This window comes from Eurytemora carolleeae, unplaced genomic scaffold, assembly GCF_000591075.1.
Source record: "Eurytemora carolleeae unplaced genomic scaffold, Eaff_2.0 scaffold1951, whole genome shotgun sequence".
Lineage (NCBI taxonomy): Eukaryota > Metazoa > Arthropoda > Copepoda > Calanoida > Temoridae > Eurytemora > Eurytemora carolleeae.
In genome coordinates, this window is record NW_019397840.1 from 3188 (window position 1) to 27209 (window position 24022).

Below are 24022 nucleotides of genomic sequence, written 5' to 3' on the forward strand. Positions count from 1 at the left end.
ACACTCAGGACACTAATTACTTCATTGGAGGGATGGTAATTAACTCTCAGGACACTAGTTACTTCATCAGAGGGATGGTGATTAACACCCAGGACACTAATTACTTCATCAGAGGGATGGTAATTAACACTCAGGACACTAATTACTTCTTGGAGGGATGATAATTAACACCCAGAACACTAAATACTTCATTGGAGGGATGGTAATTAAAACTTTTTAAATATAATTGCAGTTTACAAAAAATCTGGGTATAGCTTACCGAGCTATAAACTACATTAGATATCTTTATAACAGGAACCATCAAAAGAAGCATAAAAACCATTAATGGCATACAGGAATTTGTCCCGGTGGGGGGGGGGTGGTAGTAAGCCCACTGAACTTATTAAATATATAATCAAGGTTCAATACAATACAAATAGTTATACCTTGAATCTATCTGGCTGGATTAGGCACTTAAAATACAATATCACGTGATATATTCACATTCTTCATAAACAATAATCTTTTCTCAATAACTGCATTTTATATTTTCACTTTTCAATTCAGACACAGCATTCCTATTATTAGTTGAATATCTAGAGTATCCAAATAATTACACTCTTCAGCTTGAACTAGCGTAGAGTATATGTTATCTGGGCCACAACCAACTCTCGACTGCCAACTGGAATCTAAAGTTTCTCCAAGTTCAAACAGGGGATACCAGGAATACGCTTAACATACACATAGAACACAGGGGGATACAGAGAATATATAATACAATATAAAGAATACACAAGATTAAAGGTTACAGAATTATTTGATTTTTAAGCAAGAGAAGAAAACGTTGAGTAAGTATTTAAAATTTCTGCGGAACAGTGCATGACACATGGCAGAATCAAAAATACTGGGCAAGAAAGTGAAAACAATATAAAAACTTTCAATTTCATCAAAACTATCACACAATACTAATAAAAGGTTTATGAAGAAGACAAATATACTCCCGCAAAGAATGAGACTTCAGAGACGACTTTTTTAATACGAGACTTCAGAGACGACTTTTTTAATACATTCGTGGTTCCCTATATCTTTGTACTTTATACATTCTTTGCCAAATCATTAAGTACACTTAACAGTTTAAATCAAAGTACGAACAACTTTTCTAGATTATTAGGTCGTCTTTATAATCTTATTCATTATGGGTAACCCTGCACCAAGTTTGTATTTTTATTCGTCTAACATGAATGTGATTTATATTAGGTCATGAATGTGTACATGGTTGGGTCGTGTGAATAACCAATTTTACCTTTCCGCCCCTCCCATGGACGTTTACTGGAACTCCCCGAATGATCGTGAATGCTGGTTGACACTGAATATAGTAATAAACTAGGTCAAACGTCTACCTTTCACATAGTTTTAACCAAGGTTGTATAATATGGTAGGTTACTCTCGATGCGCTCCAATGTACGGAAAATGTCGTCTCCTAGGATAAATAAAAACCTCATGATGTCACTGATTATTGAGGGGAGAGTGACGTCAAATGAGGTGTTTTATCTATTATCTATCTAATTATGGCATGGGACGTAGCGGTGCGGAGGGGGGATAGACAACACTCTCGCGTGGCCGCAGCGCCGGCCCTCTAGCCTGTCCTAGCCGCGGCGCTCGGCCCCCTAGCCTGTGCTAGCCGCAGCGCTCGGCCCAGCTAGCCCATCCTTGCCGCAGCGCTCAGCCCAGAAATTGACTTAACCTAACCTAACCCTCAATAATAAAAAGTAAAAGGAGTTTTGTCTATCTCCGCACCGCTACGTCCCATGCCTCTGATTGAGGAGAGAGTGACGTCATAAAGTTTTTATCTATTTATCTATCTGATTACTGAGGAGAGAGTGACACAAACCAGCACCAACCAGGTCATATGTGAAAATTCCTTCATCAGTTAAGAAAAGGCAAATTCTCTTTGAAATGATAAAACCCAAACCAACTTCAAGAACGGAATGAAACCTCCTTGTCCTTCATCTTTTTAAAAATTCTGATATTTATAATTTCATTAGCAATAAATGAATCCTTCCCTTAAAGATCTGTAAGCGTGATTTCAAATATCCCTCCTTGCATAGAAGGCAATACCAGATTTACAACAGTACCCTTGACACATTGATCTGATTAAAAATGTCGCGGGAAAATATCTGAAAATATCTCCAATCTTTCTTTTATGTAAGAAATGCTCAAGGCCCTTTAACAGCTAGAAACCACAACTGAAATCAATTAGTTTGAAGAAACTAAAACATGGATATATCTAATTCATACTTTGACAGGAAAAAAAAACCTGTAAAGGAAGTGTTCGCGTTGTAGTTCAGACATTAAAGGTTATATTTAATAGCCACTCATATAATACGTCTTCGGAATACTTAGTAAGATTTTTGAATGAAAAATTATATCATCTACGACTGTAGGGTTGTTAATCGTTTTAAAAATGATAATTTTTCGTTTAGTTTCTTTTTTCTAGAAACGATCAGTTCGTTTTTTAAAACGAAATACTCGTTTTTATAAAAATTTTCGCTATTGAATCTGAGTTGACAATTAATTTTTTTCAGGAAGATAAGGTTATGCAAGAGGTTATGAATGTAATCTTAAATGCGTTTTTTTATCGAGAACTGAATGTTTTCTGACTTCGGATTTTCCGACCAATAAAGGTATTTTCTCACAGCTGTTGTTAACGAAGGGTCGTCGTTAACGATCATTAACGAAGGGTTGTCGTTAAGGATTGTTAGCCGAGGAATGGTTTTCAACAACGATCGTTTTTAAAACTACCGCTTTTTAAAAACAATCACTTTATAAAGACGATAATTTTTTTAAATGAATAAACAGTCTTTTGAAAAAACTTTTAATTGGGAAACTCGGGAGAACCACAGAAATGTTCTTAGCTTGAATTTGAGATTCTAAATTGAGTAAGTCTACTTGTATAGAAAAAATAGCTAAAATCGTAATTTACGAACCAAGTGCGGAAAAAGGGTGAAACTAACTATACCTACCCTGAGCAATGCTGAGTTCCCAAGCCAGTATATAGTATACATCCCGAAAAATGCAGACACAAAATTTGCGGCTTTAGTCTTCCAGTGCATCCGAGTCATTTTTTCATCCAAAGCCAATGACACGAAACCTCAAAAAACGGCTTAGATATACTCCAGAGCACAAAAATGTTGGTTGTGTTAAAAAAATTTACGAACACTAAAAATAATGTAACTGCACGATGTATATTTTCGTATAAGAACCAATAGAAAATAAATTTATAAAAATTCAAGATAATAAGTTTCACAGAAGGTAAAATACATAATAGCAAATAAAAAATATTATCTACATAATCCCGCAACAACTTAATACTTCTTCTTGTTATTATTGTTGTTGTTGTTGTTGTTGTTGTTGTTCCTCTTCTCAGAATACATTTCAACAATGTGTTCCTAAAAAGAATACATTTCAACAATGTTTTAAGAATACANAGAGATAGAGAGCCTTAAGATTTGGCTAGAGATTTAATTAAATATGATCTCGTTAGACTTTGAGTAAAGTAATCGTTAGAGTATTAGCATCTAGATTGGTTACATGTTTTCCTGAAAAGAATACATTTCAACAATGTTTTCCTAAAAAGAATACATTTCAACAATGCATTCCTAACAAGAATAAATTTCAACAATGTTTTAAGAATACATTTCAACAATGATTTCCTAAAAAGAATACATTTCAACAATGTTCTCCTAAAAAGAATGCATGTCAACAATGATTTCCTAAAAAGAATACATTTCAACAATGTTTTAAGAATACATTTCAACAAGGATTTCCTAAAAAGAATACATTTCAACAATGATTTCCTAAAAAGAATACATGTCAACAATGATTTCCTAAAAAGAATACATTTCAACAATGTTTTAAGAATACATTTCAACAATGATTTCCTAAAAAGAATACATTTCAACAATGTTTTCCTAAAATTATGTTCTCTAGGTTTATTTGCAGAGGTTAAGGGATAGGTCAAAGTAATTGTTAAATAAGCCTCGTAACTAAAATAACCATTTTTGAAAAGCCCATTTCAAAAGAATGTAAAAGAATGTCATATTTTATAATGTTTTACAAAAAAAACATTTTTGTCTGACGTTTTCCATTTTATTGTGAAAGCGGTCTAATTCTTTTAATAATGAGCTTGTATTTAAAGACTTAGTGTAGAGACTCGACGTTAAGGCCTTGTTCTACAGTGGGGGCTGTACAGTTCACCCCCCCCCCAAAAAAGAGTTGAATATACACCATTTCTTGAAAATTATTGTAAGGCTGTAAAATATATATCAGTTGATTTGTTGTATTGGATTGGAAGTTTCAGAAACATGCTGTTACGGGTTTACATTGTTCATAAATGTATTATGAACTTAATAAAATTTTAACACGAAAAAGTCTTAATTTTCTCATTTAATTTTCTGTAAAATCTTACCAAGAATACTGCTTGAGGAATCTCGAAGCGAGCCAGCTTCTGACCTGATCCATGTTTCTGTAAAACCTGAGACAAAATTGTATTAACAGCGAGAAGTAATTAAACTACGTAGGCTAAGTTGAACTAGGTAGACTAAGTTAAACAGGTAGACTAATTTAATCCACCGAAGACTAAGTTGAACCACCGAAGACTAAGTTGAACCACCGAAGACTAAGTTGAACCACCAAAGACTAAGTTGAACCACCGAAGACCAAGTTGAATCACCAAAGACCAAGTTGAACCAAAGAAGACAAAGTTGAACCACCGAAGACAAATTTGAACCACTGAGGACAAAGTTGAACCAAAGAAGACAAAGTTGAACCACCGAAGACAAAGTTGAACCATTTGTAGTTTGATGATTCACTATTACGACCGAAAATTAAATTGAACAATATGTGGTTCAAAAATCAAAAGATTTGAAAGTTTTAAATCACTGAATCTAAAACATTCAAAAAGTTAAAAATCCGTTCTGATAGTACAAAATTCAGAAAAAATTGATTTACAAATATAAATGTGGCCAAAAATCAAGCAATATAAAAACAACGCAAACGATATACAGCGATTTTAGGCACATTTTTGGGCACCCATATCATCATTAGATTTTTTTTAATAGAATAACTTTTAAAATCTTTTTTCCTTTAGTCCAAGTCATCAAAATAAAACAGATTTAAGTAATGGGAATTTAAAGAGTTCTTCAAAACCTTAAAATGAAACCTTAAAATGAAAATCTCCAATTGGGACCAAATTTAATGAATTAGAGACGGGGCTGAACTATATACCGCCGGTTCAAATCATGAATCACCGGATCAAATCCTTATGAATCTTTAACTTTAAATCGGTGATACAAGAGTTGAACTGACCTTAGGTAGTTCAGCAAGCTAGCTAAAATTTTAAATTCTGATCCAGTACAACAATACCTTTAAGACCTCTGCCGTAATAAGCGGATCCTTACACATTTCCTCTCGTGTCATAGACTTCTTTCCAAGCTTAAACAAATCAATCAATCAACAGTTTTCTAGGGAAGATCTTCTATCAAAATATTAAATCATGAGATGAAATTACTGAATAAAGAAAGAGGTATGGACGAGGGGAGGAAGGCCAGCCACAACAACTTCTCAGCCGAGCCACATTATCCTCATTTTCTCGTCCAAACCACCTCGAAATCCTCGTCCTTCGTATATTATGTGTTTAAAAGTGTCTAATTCTTGCACATAAAACTATTTCTTACAAATCTGGCTACGTTAGGTCATAAAATATGGATAAACTAAAGTATTGCGATGATTAAATCATGTTTGCATCTTTTGAGACATGAGAATGATGTCAAACTTTATTTAGGTTAAACTTAAAACTCTTCTGCGTCCGTAATGGCCTACCTTCGCGATATGAAATAAATAGCAAATTATTTGTCATACCTCTGCCTATCATTTTCGAAATGGAACCACCCGGGAAAAAGTTATGGTTTTCACTATAATTAAGAAAAAAGCTCTAAAATCTCGGAATTATTTGCGGCATTCTACACCAGGAATATCTGAAAATGTGTGTAAAAAAGGTGAACATTTTTAAGGACATAGAAATCATAAACTTTAATTCAATTTAAATTTTTTTTTTTTACTAAAATTTAATTTATTTTCATTTATGCCCTAACGTGGCCCGATTCTTAAAAAATTGTTTTATCTTGGAGGACTAGACACTTTTGAATTGGAAGGACGAGGATTAAGAGGTGGCTTGGACGTGAAAATGAGGAGAATGTGGCTCGGACTAAAAATTGTTGTGGCTGGCCTTCCTCCCCTCTATAGACTCACTGATCGAGTTCAAGTGTAAGGTAAGTTGGTTTTAATGTTTTGTATGCCCTTAAATTAAATTTAAATTTTGTTTTAATATTATTAAACTTGGAAACAGATCTGATCGGACACTCAACATTGAATGCGAGTTGTTCTATAAGATGAGATAAGGTCCATAAAAGGAACATAGGATTTGTTTACATTAACTGTGTTGTATGAATAGGACAGCTGCAGAACTGTTCATATTTGTAATTAATGTAGTTTCTGAACGAATTACAAATTTAAACCTGTTCATATACAGGATTATCCAATAAAAAGAGACTGTAAAGACGACCTAAAATTCTTGAAATATGACAATTCAACGGATCAAGTCTTCAGCATTGAAAATAGACTTTTAACGTTGCAAGGAATCTTGAATTTAGAAAAAGATTATGTAAATTTCGGACAGCCGTCTCGGAAATCTTATCCTTTGTGGGTAACCTTGGACGCTCGTAAATATTAATAATATTAAAAACTAATACTTAAACCGTATAGTTAATAGGACTAAATCCTAAAATGACAGGATTGGAAAAAACAAAACATCCCATTCGACACTGCTATGGTCAGCAGCTCCTGGCTTATCATGGCTAACAACAGGCTCATCAAATAAAAATTAAAAAACACCATTTCTCCTCCGAAAAAAATTCTTCATCTTCTCAAATAACTTTCCTAAAATGATCACACACCGACACATGTCTCTTGTACATTATTAGTATGTCCGGTGAACCTGTTCAGCTAGCTGTACAAGCTGAGATTGATCTGGTACAATAAGAGCAACAGTATGTACACGTCCTGGATCCCCGTACACACAGATATTCTCAATCAATGATGCAGTCTTCAACAGGCTTTCAACCTACGCAAATAAACATTTAATAATAAAACATTCATGAAGTTGATAGGTTCTAAAATACAAAATCAAATTTGCCAAACCCCCTGGATTTGACCAATTGGAAGAAAAATGTTAAAAAATATTGAAAAGAAAATAATCATTATCTACCAATATGCATAATTCAAATTTATTTAAATCAAAAGAATATTTTTATCACAAAATATTAAACAGCGAGGTGCTTTTCAAGTTTTACATCAAACAAAAACTTGAGCAAAATACTAGAAAAACTAATCTATAACATGAAAGATATTATCGTTCCAGTATGAAAACTTTTATTTTTAACAATTTCCTCCATTTCTTTTGCAACGCAGAAATCCACAAATCACTATTTAGAGAAAACACAAAATGAGAATAATAAATTTGGATATTTAGTAAACTAAATGTTATGGGTAGCATAGACCAACCTATAAATAGAGAGAGACCTAAATTTACATTTACAATCTATGAAAATCTCAATTGTTCACTAAGGTTAAACAAGTTACATTGAAATTTAAAAAAAAAGATATTTTCAAATTACCTTTCCAAGACTAACATACTCTCCGCCCTGCATCTTTACAAGATCCTTCTTCCGATCAATGATCCGAAGCGTTCCGTTGTCCATGAGGTGGCCAATATCTCCAGTTCTAAACAGATAATTTTCTATTATGCTTTTAAATATTTTTACTTTTTAAACGAATTCCAAATTAAATGTCTCGAAATGGTCTAATTGGATGTAGAGGATGAAAAGGCTCTCTCAAGAAATGGTCTAATTGGATTTAGAGGATGAAAAGGCTCTCTCAAGAAATGGTCTAGATTGATGTAGAGGATGAAAAGGCTCTCTCAAGAAATGATCTAAATGGATGTAGAGGATGAAAAGGCTCTCTCAAGAAATGGTCTAGATTGATGTAGAGGATGAAAAGGCTCTCTCAAGAAATGGTCTAAATGGATGTAGAGGATGAAAAGGCTCTCTCAAGAAATGGTCTAATTGGATGTAGAGGATGAAAAGGCTCTCTCAAGAAATAGTCTAAATGGATGTCATGTAGAGGATGAAAAGACTCTCTCAAAGGCATTTTTAACTTTGACTCGGATGTACAAAATGTTTTCTGCAATGAGGTTTTTACGATTTGAAGGCCTTTATTTGCTTTAGTGTGCAGTTTTACACTACACTAAACCCAATATTATTGGTCTGATGTAACAAAGTTAATCTTTAAATGATGAAAAACGTTAGATAATTACAGAAGTTTTTAATAACAAGAGCTGGGAACTTTTGAATGGTGGATATCGGGATTAATGCTTGATCCACTCTTTTTCTTGATCAAGATTAAATAATGCTTGTTTTCCTCTTGTTATTAATCTCCAGATTAATTAAGCGATCGGGATTAAGGATATCACATTCTAAAGTGTTTAGTTCAGAGCTGGGAACTTTAGAATGGTGGATATCGAGATCAATATTGAGCCTCTCTTTTTCTTAATCTCGAGACTAACCTAAATTTGTACTTCTATCCTGAAAACTGATTAAAATTCAACCAATCAGAATCGCACATTAGAAGCCGGGAAATTTGAAATTTTGCGCACAATTTAAGATTAATATACAGAAACGGGAGGAACTCTCTAATATAGAAAAAAACGGTTTTTGATTTTTCTGCAAAAAAGTCGATTAAGCAAGACATTAAAAGTGTCCACATTTAATATTCGGATTAAGCAGTAGGGATTAAAGCTATCCCATTCTAAAGTTCCCAGCTCTGAAAGCACCGAACTTGACTATAATTTAGAGATTTATAAACTTACTTAAACCATCTCTTCCCATTCTCAGTATAGAACTCTTCATCAGTTTTCTCTGGCATATCATAGTACTCCTTAGCAACATTACTTCCACCTGTAAAAAAGGATTTAAGGATTAAAATAACTACAGGGCGTTTTTCGATTATGATTCTACTATGATGCAGTTGAAAAATTAAATAATTATTCTTTTAAAGGGACTGTAAGCGTAACCATTTAAAGAGAGACCTCCCCGATTCTCAACGGTTCTCTTAAATAATTGAGGACAGAGATATCTGTGAATATATCTTTTAAATGCTGTGTAAAAAGCCACAAAATTGAATTATACGGTCTAAGTCTTATGTTGCAATTTTCTCAATTTGTATGGGCGCTACGTTCTTCGGTATGAGACGTCTTTAACAATTTTCTCCTTATAGACGTAACAGATAAGTAAGATTAGTAGCGATCAAAAGCGCTTTTTTATCGCATTAAGCCTATACCCCCTTTCATTTATCGCGAACACTACCTTTAAGTTTAATTCACTTCTTAAAGGAGAATAAATGAACAGCTTCCAGAGCCGTCAATCTTCAAAATGAATTGCTCCAGACTTTTTCAGTGCACAAGTATTTCGCACCTGCAGTATTGATCTGAACATTTGTTTGGTCCGTACCAATAGTGGTCTTTACAGAAGGGACTGGTCTCTGGGGCTGTACTGCAAACCCCTTAAAAACACAGGGGTTTAAAGGGAAATATTTTAGGGGTGGGAAGTAATATGAAAGAAAGAAATAGTTGCCTCATTACTATTTTTATTATAAACTATTATTATTTTTCAATATAAGCTCCGATTCTTTTTTTTTGCCCCCTTTCTTCTTAAAACATGCCCCCAAAACAGATCTTTTAAATTATACTCACACATTCTTTTTCAAATTGCCCCGCCAGGCTTAAATTTGCCCCTTTTTTATTAGAATACCACCAAATATTAATAATTATGCACCCAGATTTAATTTATCNAGAAAATCAAAAGTTTGTCCATACTATTTTTTTCTGTTCATTCCTCTGAGTTCAGTCATAAAATCTCTGATGTATTTAGATTCTCGTACTTCAAGTAAACTTCTTCCGTCAAAATTATCAATCAAAATTATTTCTAACCTGTTGAATGATCATGACAATCTGCCACAGATCCGGTCGCTGTCGTTTCCGTCAATCCGTAACCCTAAATTTCAGTTTAGCATAAAACAACTAATTTATTGGTTGCTGTTTCCAGAGCACCCTCTTTCAGAAGACTCCAGAAGAGCTAAATCTCTTACATTAACTTCCTACCTGGAGCAATGATATGCCTAGAACTGTTCTACAGTATTCATGAGCATCTGGAGCTAGGGGAGCTCCACCAGATAATAGAACACGAAGGTTTCCTCCGACAACAGTTCGGAGCTTGCCAAATATAAACCTGAAAAGTAATTTTAAAGGGTCGATTTTTTCCCCCGAAATGATAATTGTTAAATTTGTTAACAAGTCTAACATTCGTTAGATAAATATTTTTGTCCACAGACATAAAATTCTACCCCCTAATGAAATAGTTCAAAAATTCGCTTTTAAGCAAACCCAAATAAAGAGGTAAACTTAGATATTTACTTGTTCATGAGCGGAGTTTCGTATCCTCTCCGAGTCCAGGTTAATCTAGAAAAGAAATTTTAAAAAAAATTTTTATAACCTATTCTAATTAATGTATAGGATCTAGAAAAATTGCAGAGGAAATATTGTTTCGAAAAAGTTTTTATCAACTGATTTTCCTAGTTGATCTTGATGTCCCCTATATGTAATTGATTTCCCCAACATGTAATTGATTTCCCCAACATGTAATTGATTTTCCCAACATGTAATTGATTTCCCCGAGATGTAATTGATTTTCCCTACATGTAATTGATTTCCTCGACATGTAATTGATTTCCCCTACATGTAATTAATTTCCCCTACATGTAATTGATTTCCCCGACATGTAATTGATTTCTCCTACATGTAATTAATTTCCCCGACATGTAATTGATTTCCTCGACATGTAATTGATTTCCCCTAAGTGTTATTAATTTCCCCTACATGTAATTTATTTCCCCTACATTAAATTGATTTCCCCTACACATAATGGATTTCCCCTACATGAAATGGATTTCCCCTACATGAAATTGATTTCCCCTACATGTAATTGATTTCCCCTACATGTAATTGATTTCCCCTACATGTAATTGTGTTCCCTACATGTTTTTGATTTTCCCTACATGTAATTGATTTCTCCTATATGAAATTGATTTCCACAACTAAAATAGATTTTCTTAAATGAACTGGAATATCCCCTACATGTACAGTAATTTCCCTTTCAAGTACAGTAATTTCCCTTTCATGTACTGGAATTTCCCTTTCATGTACTGGAATTTCCCTTTCATGTACTGGAATTTCCCTTTCATGTACTGGAATTTCCCTTTCATGTACTGGAATTTCCCCTTCATGTACTGGAATTTCCCCTTCATGTACTGGAATTTCCCTTTCATGTACTGGAATTTTCCTTTCATACTTGAATTTCCCTTACATGTACTGGAATTTCTCCTACGCATGCGGGACTTTCCCCTACGGCCTACATGTACTGGAATTGTCACTTAATATACTGGGATTTCCCCTAAATGTACTGGAATTTCTCCAACGTATGCTGGAAATTCCCCAACATGTACTGAAATTTCCCTACCTGTACTGAAAGCAGAAATCTATCAGATGTTCCAGAAATTTTCCTTTCTTCTCAACACCGGCCTTCAGACCTTTGTATATTCTGTCCAGAACAAGAGGAACAGCACACATTATTGTAGGCTTTAGCAAACTTATATCACCCTAGGATCATAATAAGCTTTTACATCCATTAAAAAGTGACATGCATATTATTTTATTAAAAAATTGATTATTTTCAGTTGCAATTTATCTGTAAGAGTAATATGCGGATTTAGATTTTATGTAGTGAAGACAAAGGAGAAAAATTTCAGATTTTAACATTTTTCATTTTTCAAAAGAGAACACAGTTACTCAGATAAATTAATAAATGTAAATCGGACAGGACACTTACAAAATGGAGGACCACTTGAAAAAATCCACAGCCTCTTTTAATGAGAATAACTCACCTTTGACCCCTTGGCCACCATTGAGCCTGTATCTAGAAGAGTATTAGTTGTAGCGTATCCTATAGGAACCCCCATCAGTATCATCAAGTTCTCAGCCAGGAGCTCCAGCACGTGGGCCAGGGGTAGGTACGCAATATACGCATCAGTAGAGCTAACAGTTCCAACAGCTTCACAAGCGGTTGGGAGAAGACAAAACAATCCCTAAAATGTATTTCAGAGATTGAATTTTTTGTGGTGATATTGTTCGCGCGTCTTATAAGCGCTTGATTTCAATTTTCAATGTGAGCACTTTTAATCTTTATAATTAAAAGTTAGAAGCAAGTGACTAGAAGCTTTATGGCTACTTTTTATTACTAAATTACTTAATTTTTTTTGTTGAGATATATTTAGAAAAGACGTAAATCAAAATCCTTCTTACTAATTTCCGATTAGTATATGTACCTAGCTGTCTCGGAAAAAGAAAAGTGTAAAAAGCTTTTTTGCCATCTAACAAAGTTTTTTTTTTATTTTTGTTCTAAAAAGTGCTTCTATGATCTATCAGTAGGTAAAATGACAATAAAATTATCTTTGAAAAATAGACCGAGTGCGTATTCATATATTGGTCTGCTTTTATAGGTTAAACTGACATTTTGGAGCAAAATGTTCAACCGAGGCGACAACTCTATAAATGACAATTTTTCTGCGAAGGAACATTTTTTAGAACAATAGGTCGCTGCACAGTGGGCTGTAAATTTTTTTTAGAGCTAACTTGTATGTACCTGTAGTATATTCTTGTGTGTCAGTACAACCCCCTTAGGTACACCGGTAGATCCGCTGGTGTACATAATTACAGCCGTATCTTCAGGGACAGGAGGGGCAGAGGCAATACTGNAACATTTCTTCCACTATAAACTCATGTTCATATCAAGTATAGGGTCTGTTCAGTACACATACTGACTAAGGGTTGTGGCTAACATATTTCAAATTTCCAGGAGTAGGCTATTTAAACATTTCTTCCACTATAAACTCATGTTCATATCAAGTATAGGGTCTGTTCTTTACACACATACTGACTAAGTAAGGCAAAACGGGACGCCAAATGAATCTTTCCCTTCTAGGGAGATCATAACATTGGGAAATCTAAATTCAAATGCCAAAACTGTATGCCAATAAATGAAGGAGCTCTGGATAAGGCCAATAGTAGAATTTGATTCCATAATTTAAAATGTTTAACTTACCTTGATCCCGTGGCAACAACATCATCCATGCTGTAATATTGAACCTAAAATATTTAATTTTAAAACTTTTTTTTCAAATTTAACTTTCATGGATCATGAAATCCTTGTATTTCAGAGTCGAAAACTTTAGTATGGGTAAATAATGGATCAAGTCCGTGAAATTTTTCATCCGAATGTAATCTAATTTCACTGTAAACAATTGTTATAATGCTTCATCACACAGAAGTTCAGACCTCTGATATTATTCGAGATTAAAAATTGAAAATTGCAAAAAAAAGAAAATTTACAAGAATTCAATATCATTCATTTTATGCAGAAATTGACAACTAAGTTAAATTTTTTTGTTAGATTAATAATCAAGAAAATTAATTTACTAAATTTAAGTCTTGCGAATGATCAATTAATAAATTTAAAAAAAATACTATATATAATTAAATCAGAAAGTTAGTTAAACTTGCTAGTTTTTTAATCAGATTGTTCACTATATTTGTAAACTCGCTAATAGGAATCAAATCAGCGACTTCATTAAAAACTTGCTATAGTTGCGAACCAAATCCAAAAGTTAATTAAAACTTACTATTTTAATTAAAACGTACTCTAGTTTAATTAAAACTTACTTAAGCTTATTATCAGATCAGTAAGTTCACTAGCTAAAAACTCACGGTTGTTAAGAATCAGACAGAAAGTTTACTAAAAGCTTGCTAAGAACCAAATTAGAATGTTTAATTAAAACTTGCTCCTTTAGAATCGGATCAGAGAGTATAAGCTAAAAACTTACCAGCTAGTGTTAAAAAACATCAGAAAGGTAATTAAACATCCCTAGTATATAATCTGATCAGAGAGTAAGTAACTAAAACTTTCTAGTTCATATTCAAACCAGAAAGTTCAATAAAAACTTGTTAGTTCAAAATCAGATCAGAGAGTGAATAACTATTAACTTACTATTTAAACATCAGATCAGAAAGATCATCTTAGTAGCCTAGAATTAGATAAAAAAAACTTACTAGATTTGATACAGGTTTAGAGTATGGTTTATGATTAGGGATAATGATAACAGAATGCACTGAGGGCGCGTCAGGAAGAACATTTGCTAGTCTGGAAACCAGCTCCTAAATAGTACAATGGTTGGCGATTTTATCAATACAATGAAGACGACTTTTATTGAACAATCATCTTTACTCCCTTACCTTACAAGCATTTTCCAAATTAAAAGTGCAAATAAACAAAAAGAAAATATTGATTAAATGTGCTCTTTGAAAGATTGGAAATATCAAAATCAAAATAGAAAGTGGTCTTTATTGTCATGTTAGAAAGGACAAAGACTGTATAGAAAGTCGTCTTCATTGTAATGATAAAAGGAAAACGACTGTATAGGGAGTCGTCTTCATTGTAATGATAGAAAGGACAACGACTGTATTGAGTCGTCTTCATTGTAAATTTAAAAAGAACAACGTCTGTATAGGGAGTCGTCTTCATTGTAATGATAGAAAGGACAAAGACTGAATATAAAACTTAAAATTGACGGACATCGTATGACGTTCATTCATAGACCAAACATTTTCAGTATTATTTACAAACCTGTGAAAAGTGAAATGCTCAACATTAAAATTTGAGAGTTAAGAAAAAAAACTAGCCTGAGAGGCAACAACTACTGCAGCATCTGTCTGTGTTATTCCATGCAGTACTCCTTCCTCTCCTTTATAATCAAAATATAAAGTATTCCAAAATATAAAAATAATTATCCTTCATCCGGAAAACTTGAGAAAATATAGACGTAATTTCAAGTGACCCTCCATTTATAGTGTTTCATATCAGATTTACGATGGTACCCTTAAAGAGAGTTTTCGCAAAAAATGGAAGGGGGTTTAGGCTCACGGCGAAAAATAAGCGCTTTTGATCACTACTAATTTTACTTCTATCTGTTGCGTCTACAAGTAGAAAATTGTTAAAAACTACTCATGCTGAAGAACACAGCGTCCATACAAATTAAGAAAGTTGCAACATTCAACTCGGATGGTAAAAAAATAAATTTAATTCCAAACAAATCATTTATCATATTACAACCAATAATCATCGATTATTTTTCGACGCATACATAAATAGTTGAGGTTTCATAATATTTATTATTTTTCATGATCTGATAGTTACTTTTAAAAACATTTATTCCTGTTTCGAGGATTTTTGATGATGAAGACGACATTTTCCATTTTCATATTTTCCACGAATGTTCGAAAATCCAGCGCCAGTGAAATGTTATTTTTTTAAAACAGAATAAAAAATAGTACGAAATATTAACTAGATATGAATGCGTCGAAAAATAATCGATGACTATTGTTTGTAATATTTGAATGATTTGTTTGGAATTACATTATTTTACGATCCGAGTTGAATATTGCAACTCCCTGAATTTGTATGGACGCTACGTTCTTCAGCATGAGTCGTTTTTAACAATTTTCTCCTCACAGACGCAACAGATATAGAAGCAAGGTTAGTAGTGATCGAAATTGCTTATTTTTCGCCGTTAGCCTATACCCCATTTCATTTATCGCACACTCCCTTTAAAGAAGATATCCAGGATTTAAAAATGAAAAAAGTAACATGAAAAAAAGTCATATTTCTATCGGATAATATTGGTTAGATACAGGTTTAATGGTACTGTAGTGAATTGAACACAGACTTCTCAAAATGGAGGCTCCCTAGAATTAGTGTAAAAAATACTGCAAATAAAATACCTAGATTTGTGTAAATAGTAACAATGGATAAGCTGTGCTTAAAGCAGGCTATAGCAGTTATCATCCAGTCAGGGCAGGTGTTCGCGTACACAACAACCTGTACAAGATAACCTGTACACAAACCTGTACAAAACCTGTACAAAAACCTGTACAAAACAACCTGTACACAACAATATGTACACAACAACCAGAACACAACAAACCGTACACAACAACCCGTACATAACAATCTGCACACAAGAACCTGTACATAACAACCTGCACATAACAACCTTAGCCCGAAACTTAGGACAGAGTATAGGAATGAAACCCAGAATCAGAAACCCCGTTTTATTAATAAGGTTAGGAAGTTTTGTATTGACACCAATATCTTTAAGAAATATTATTTCATGTGGTTTCTTTGCATTTTATTGTTTTCTGATTTCTAAAATTAAAATCTACGCTAATGTATAAACACCAAAAAGAAACCTCGGGAGTTTCGTTCAACGATACTCTCTTTAATTTCCGTCTCCGCACACAACTACCTGTACATAAAAACCTACACATAAAAACCTGTACATAAACACCTGTACACAATAACCTGTGCACAACAACCTGTGCACAACAACTTGTATACAACAACCTGTAAACAACCTGTACACAATACAACCTGTACACAATACAACCTGTACATAACAACCTGTACATAACAACCTGTACACAACAATCTTTGCACAACGACGTCTGGAAAACAGCCAAAGCAGAAAGTTTTTGGATCTGTGCGTTTGTGTAAATTAAACTCAGCTCGGATTAGACAGGATTAGTTCTAATCCGTCAGCATCAGCTGTAATTAGACACGAACAGCTATAAGCAAACAATCAGGTGGATAAGTTCTATTCAAACAGAATTAGTTCAGATCATACAGAATTAGTTCAGATCAAACAGAATTAGTTCAGATCAGACAGAACTAGTTCAGATCAGACAGATCTAGTTCAGATCAGACAGAACTAGTTCAGATCAGACAGAACTAGTTCAGACAGAACTAGTTCAGATTAGACAGAACTAGTTCAGATCAGACAGATTTAGTTCAGATCAGACAGAATTAGTTCAGATCAGACAGAATTAGTTCAGATCAGACAGAATTAGTTTTTTAGAAATATTTTTCATGAAACAGTTATAACAAAATATCCCTAGTCCTGTCAATTCTAAACTGTGATCTGCCTTTTTTTGCTTTAATAATTACCCGAGATATTAACAATTTTGTTAGATTTTAATCTATTAAATAAAACATCAAATTGTCTAATTATTCATAATTCAGGTAAATGTCAAAGCACAAAAAAAGCGACACCATTTTGCAAATGGCAGAATTTGGGCTACTTTTTCATGAAAAATATCTATAGAATTAGGTGTTCCAATACAGTGGACATGAACCTTATCTTTAGGTTGAAGGCCTAGTTCTCGTAAACCCTTGCCCAGCTGGTCAGCACGAGCTGCTACATCAACATACGCAGTCCAGGTATAGTCACCCAGCTGCAGCTTTGTGAATATCTGAACAATAATACAACAAGAGTTAGATAAGCAAATTAATCATGTCTAGGGGTCTAGAATTTACAGGAAGATTGGAGCTCTAAGAAATTACTCCCCCCCCCCGCCCCCGGGGTATTTTAGGGGTCAGGGGGAGGGGGACTGGTTCATGTCACAATCTTCCTTTTAAAATTCATATTTTTTGTTTTTCATGATGAGAATTGACTATTTTATTGTATTCTGAAATTTTTTCATTTTTAAACTTTGTATTAGTTGTAGCTTGTATGACCAATAATAATTTTAATTTATAATTACTTTTAATATTTATCCTTGAATGGATCCTATAAAATCTCCGATACTGCGCACATTTTAGAGGTCTATAGTGTATATAGGTTACAGAAGATTGCGAAAAAAACATATGCCTTATAGTCTTTTAACAAGAAATCGCAAGTTACAACGGATTTAGAATTCTCTAGATATAAAAATAGATTTTAATTACAATTTGTCAAAATACTTAATTTAGGAGTTAACAACTTTTCGTCAGCATTTCTGCTACTTAAGCTACTCTCAAAAAACAAATTCTAAAGCGTTTCATAAAATTACCTATCATACTATTATTTTGGCTTAACGTGCTATACAGTTTATGAACTTAAATTTTCTCTATATCTCGAAGGTTCTCGATAAAGAGAAAATTTCTGTACAAAAACTTTATCAGCACTGCGAACCAAAATAAGTGTTAAAAATAGTTATTATGATAACCCTTTCCCAGTTATGAAGGGCCTAGAAATTATAAACTCTTCCTAAACGCGCGATTTTAAAATCTATCCATTTATCATAATCTCAGCAACAAAGATATAGAGATTGTATTTCCGGAGAGTCATCACTACATCAGTTTCTTCGAGTCACTCAATCGAAAAGCTGTTTTAACAGAAATCACATCTTGCCTTGCATGCATTAGCAGCTGCTTTTCCCCCTTTTCCCGGGAAATTTTGAATTATATTGAATTTAAAAAATTCTGTTGTATAAGAAAACATGATTTTACAGAAATCCCAGCTCACATCTCACCTTGCCATTAGCCTGCTTTTCATCCTCTTCGCCCAGAATAACCCTGGTTCCCAGACAGGGTTTATATCCATGCTTCTTCACACAATATTTAAACAATCTTTCCATTGTATTAATCTCCTCTGGGTGGCTCTAAACACGGTATATTTATAAAATCAAGAAAGCTCGACTTTTTTGAAGTTATCAACTAAATCATAATTTAGTCTCGTCTTCTATACTAATTAGAAATTCCGCCAAAATATTGTGCGTATATATACCATTTTTCAATTCCTAATCTTAATGATTAGATTAAACACAAAATAAAACGAATACTAGAATGTTATTAATATATATGTCTTAGAATCTCCACCGATTTAAGGTTAAAAATATCAGAAAGTCTATTAAGAATCCCAAGAATATTTGTAATCGATATGAACTTTTTTTCAAGTGAATATATAACATAACTGCGAAACATTTCTTAGTAAATGCTTCTCAAATGCTTCTTAAACATGTTGCAATATGCATACAATTTTATACTATCATGACAAAAAGTGACAGTGCCTGAATGATATGATTAAATCACTTAAAAAATAACTTTTAATTAAACCCACAATTAACCAATTAAATTAATTCAAAATTTACCTTGATTTCATCCTTGAGGTTACAAACTGTAGGAACTGCTCTGAATGTAACCTCTGTTGCCTGATGGGATATTATTCGGGCCCGGGTTCGATCTTAAAATATTAAATTCAAGTAAACCTCCATTTAAAAAAAAATGGCTCAAACCCTTCATTCCGAGTGTGAATGAATGTAGTTTTCACACATTTAGATTATTCTATTTATAACTAAAAAAGTTCTTTCAGAAAAAGGTTTAAATGGTAACGCTGTAAATCAGAACAGACCCTCAATAAATTTGAAATTACGTGTTCTAGTTCCTTAAAGGAAAAATCACCTTCATAATCTTATAAAACCAACAATTGAAATATTCAAGTCAATTATAAAACTATTCTAAATAAGTATGACTTTGCAAGCTTTAGGGAATTATGAACAGATTTAGAAATTTTTTTTCATGAACTAAGTCTACAACTTAAAATCGTTACCTCTTCATACTTGATTCTCAAAAATTACTAATTTTTCTTTACCGTCGATTTTTGTTTGGAGATGTAAAATGGCTTCGAACCAGGGAGTAAGGAATAGAAGGGAGATACAACTGACGCGGCCCGCCCTACCCTACCATATGATTTTACATGCTTTGCAGACGGTACTCCGTTTGTATACGAAATATTCAGGATAGTTTATTGTATACTCGGTAATTGTACATGAGACAAATATTGAATTTCTTATTCAAATGAAGTACCGTCTGCTAAGCATGTATAATCAATCATATGGTAGGGCGAACCGCGTCAGATATATCTCCCTTCTATTCCCTACTCTCTGCTTCGAACCCATTAGAAAAACCTTGATTTTAAGAAAAAAGAGTAAAGATACTAATAAACAATTACTTCTTTTTCTTTGTTGAACCCAGGGTAACTGAATTAGGAAGTAAATCGGGAGAGTGAAGAAATCCCATATCCAAACCAGAACCTTGGAACACAATAGATAAATTTGTGTCAATACACAGGGTGTTCCACGAAACAAGACAAATGAAAATAGTCTTTGATCTTGTCAACCTTGAAACAATAGAACTACAAAAATTTCCTAGTCCTCGGATGTCCAAAATGTAGTCGGCCTATATCTTAATTTTTTCATATTTTTTGTATTTGTCTTAAAGACTGTAAAGGAATTAAGTCTTTGCCACAAACTCTGAGTTTCTTAACTGTATATCTTTTCAACCCAATGTCGTAGACCTTAGTTATTTCAAACTTTTAATTCTGTCAGATCAAATGATCTAAGTTTTAAATATCAAAGGTATACACCATCAGATTGATAAGATATTGGGATTAGAAGATTGAGTTTGTGGCAAAGACTCATTTCCTTCAGTTTCTCTAATTAATATATCGTGCAAGCAGAATTCACGTAGATTTTGTATTAAAAACAAGGGCCTATACAACTTAAATATAGACCCTCCCCCCCAAATATGAACTACACAACCAACATGTAATTATATCCATTGTAATTTTCCATTAACAGGATTTAAATAAAATATACAGGGTTACCCACAAAGAGACTTTTATTGAGACATTTGTTATTCCTAGAAACTAAAAACTTTAAATCATTAAAGTACTTTATTTATGACAGAAAACGTAACCTTAGGATATTCAAATTTTTAGAGTTTAGGGTCGTGTTTACAGTATCATCCTTTGTGGGTAACCTTGTATCGGATAATCGGATTGGGTAATTTAACATCGTCTAATACGCAACATCCCCCCTACTGAACTTATGATCCCAACTAACTTTCTGACCTACTGCAATATCGGACCTACTCAAGCCGTTGCTTTTTGTATTATTTGAGTGTTAGGTTTGGTTAAGACAATTTTTGGGGCCGAGCACTGCGGCTAGGACAGGCTAGGGGCCGAGCGCCGCGGCTAGGACAGGCTAGGGGGCCGGGCGCTGCGGCCACAATGCAATCTAGCAGCTGTTAAACCACGTGCTAGTAGATCGCATGTGTAGTTTAGCGGTTTTAGAGTAGGTCAGAAGTGGAGTATAGCGGATTTGCGTAGGTCGAAAGATACACCATCATCGGATTAGGAGATTACCTGTATTAAGACAACCATTACCGACGCAGCACTCATACTTCAAACCTAAACATACAGGGTGTCCCACATCATACATATTAAATAGTTTAGAGCCCTAAATATACTTTGTCCCGGCCCCATCAAGCATATTAGAGAGTTTAGAGCCTTACATATACAGGGTGTCCCATACATTATGCATATTAGATAGTTTAGAGCCTTAATTATACATGGTGTCCCATAAATCATGCTATTAAATGTTTAGAGCCATAAATATACAGGGTGTCCCATACATCATACATATTAGATAGTTTAGAGCTCTAAATATACAGGTGGTACATATAGTACATAAAGTAGTAATCTACGTACATAAAGTAGTAATCTACGTATATTAAGTATTCTACATACATAAGGAAGTAATCTACGCACATAAAATAGTAATCTACGTACATAAAGTAGTAATCTATGCACATAAAGTAGTAATCTATGTACATAAAGTAGTTATCTACGTATATTAAGTAGTAATCTACGTATATTAAGTATTCTACGTACATAAGGAAGTAATCTACGAACAAGTTGTAATCTACGTACATAAAATAGTAATCTATGTACATAAAGTAGTAATCTACGTACATAAAGTAGTTATCTACGTATATAACGCAGTAATCTACGTACAAGTAGTAATCTACTACATAAAGTAGAAATCTACGTACATAAAGTAGTTATCTACGTGCATAAAGAAGTAATCTACGTACATAAAGTAGTAGTTAATAAACCCCTGACAAATCTGCCTCAAATTTTTATGTTGGAACTGGGTAGAATATTCTTAGCTTTGTTTAAGTTTATGTAAGAGGGTTCATTTTTATTAAGAGTTCAATTTCCTGACAAAGCTGGGTTCCCAAGCTAGTGAGACAATTAATTTCAAGAGATAATCCAGTAGGCTGTCAATGTAAGTTATTAGACTGACGTCAAAAAATAAGAAGTTTAAACTTGATGTTTTTATTTTCATCTTCAGTAAATAATGGGATTATCAATAGATAGGGAGTTTGTTTATTCATGCAAAAAAAAAACAGATAAAAAAATCGACTTTCGTCATCATTTTTCAGGAAAATTTGATTAAAAGATACATGCATTTTGGATTTAAAGATACAGAAACAAACATATTTTGGTAAGATGTTTTGTCCAACACAAGTCAAATGTAGGTTTTTTAAGATAAATTTAACTGGACAAAAAATCTACAGATTCAGGGTTCTCCCAGGTACCTTAGCTAACAGATTCATGAAGAGAAAGAATTATTTGGTGTAAAATTAAGCCTTAAAAGATAATATTGAGCATCATTGTTGTGCCCCTGTCTTCTGGAAATTCACATAATAGTTTCTAATCCTGTTTTTTTGTCAATTGATTTTAAAAACACCATTGTCTTATAGCTTGTATATTTCACTCAATAATTGGCATAACGTACCAGAAAAACCATGATTTTTCATAATTTTTCATCGTTTTATGCTCAAGATATATATTTTCAATGCTTATTTCCCGTGATATCCTACCATTTTTAGAGCTTTGAAGAATAACACTTTATGTCTGCCAATGACATGTAGAATCCGACCTTATAGTTCAGTTTAGACCTTTAAATTGTGCTTTTAAAAGCAATTGTTAGAAAAATGGGAATCCGGAAATATTAGATGAGAATTTATTTATATAGTAATACAAGGATAAAACTCAGATGCTCAAATATCTTTTTAGAATGTACACCAAATATTTCGTTCTCTTCGTAAATATTTTACCTAAGGTACCCTGTAAGGTTATATTTTTTGTAAAATTAAATTTATCTTAAACCCTACATTTGCCTGTGCCAACAAATAGAAGGGAGAAATAGGATTACTTTGGAAATAAGTATCTGGAAATTGGTAAATGGAGAGGAAGTAATTGGGAAGCGAGTTAATGGGAAGAGAGTAAATGGGAAGGGAGTGGAGTAAATAGGAAGGGAGTGGAGTAAATGGAAGGTTGCCAATGGGAAGGCAGTAAATGAGAAGACTGTCCATGGGAAGGGAGTAAATAAGACGGGAACAAATGGGAAACAATTATTTAAGGGAGTTAATCAGATGAGATTAAATGGGAAAGGAGTAGATAGGAAGGGAGTAAATGTGAATGGAAGTAAATGGGAATGGAGTAAACGGGACGGGAGTAAAAGAAAATGGAGTAAATGGGAATGAAGTAAATGAGAATGGAGTAAATGGGAAGGGAGTAAATGGGTAGAAATAAATAAATGGTAAGGGAGTAAATAGTAAGGAAGTAAATGGGAAGTCGAAGTAAATGGGAAGGGAGTAAATGGAAAGGGAGTAAATTATAAGAGAGTAAATAAGACATGAACAAATGGGAAAGGATTACTTTATGGAGTAATTGGGATTTGGAAAGGAATAAAATGGGAAGGGAAGTAAATGGGAAGGGAGTAAATGGGAAGGGAGTAAATGGGAAGAGAGTTTGAATAAGGGGGAAGTAAATGAGATGGGAGTAAGTGGATAGTGAATAAACATGAGGGGAGTAGATGGAAAGGGAGAGATTAAATGAGAAGGGAGTAAGTAAATAAAAAGGAAGTAGATGGAAAGGGAGTAGATGGAAAGGGAGTGAGTGAATGAGAAGTGAGTAAATGAGGAAATTGATAAAATCTTGAAATTCACCTTCTCCCGCAATACCATACGCACATCACTTGACCAAATAAAGACTAAATTTAATTATGCTTTTCTTTATTTACTTTAAAAGCAGGTTT

At 33.4% G+C, this 24022-nt stretch overlaps 1 protein-coding gene across 1 annotated transcript; it reads right to left on the bottom strand.

Moving 5' to 3' along the window:
- Positions 1–4395: 4395 nt before the first annotated feature.
- LOC111716076 (long-chain-fatty-acid--CoA ligase 4) lies at positions 4396–24022 on the bottom strand. The gene is made up of 22 exons (XM_023491484.1): positions 23934–24022; positions 21280–21324; positions 20086–20167; positions 19226–19317; positions 18608–18736; positions 17450–17566; positions 16040–16136; positions 14942–15003; positions 14312–14416; positions 13307–13351; positions 12849–12974; positions 12091–12291; positions 11667–11806; positions 10565–10609; positions 10253–10379; positions 10082–10145; positions 9554–9654; positions 8963–9141; positions 7713–7818; positions 7034–7159; positions 5404–5472; positions 4396–4513 (listed from the first exon to the last, which is right to left on the bottom strand). Exons 2-22 carry the CDS (start codon positions 21313–21315, stop codon positions 4397–4399), a joined length of 2166 nt encoding a protein of 721 aa, XP_023347252.1. The 5' UTR covers positions 21316–21324; positions 23934–24022; the 3' UTR covers position 4396.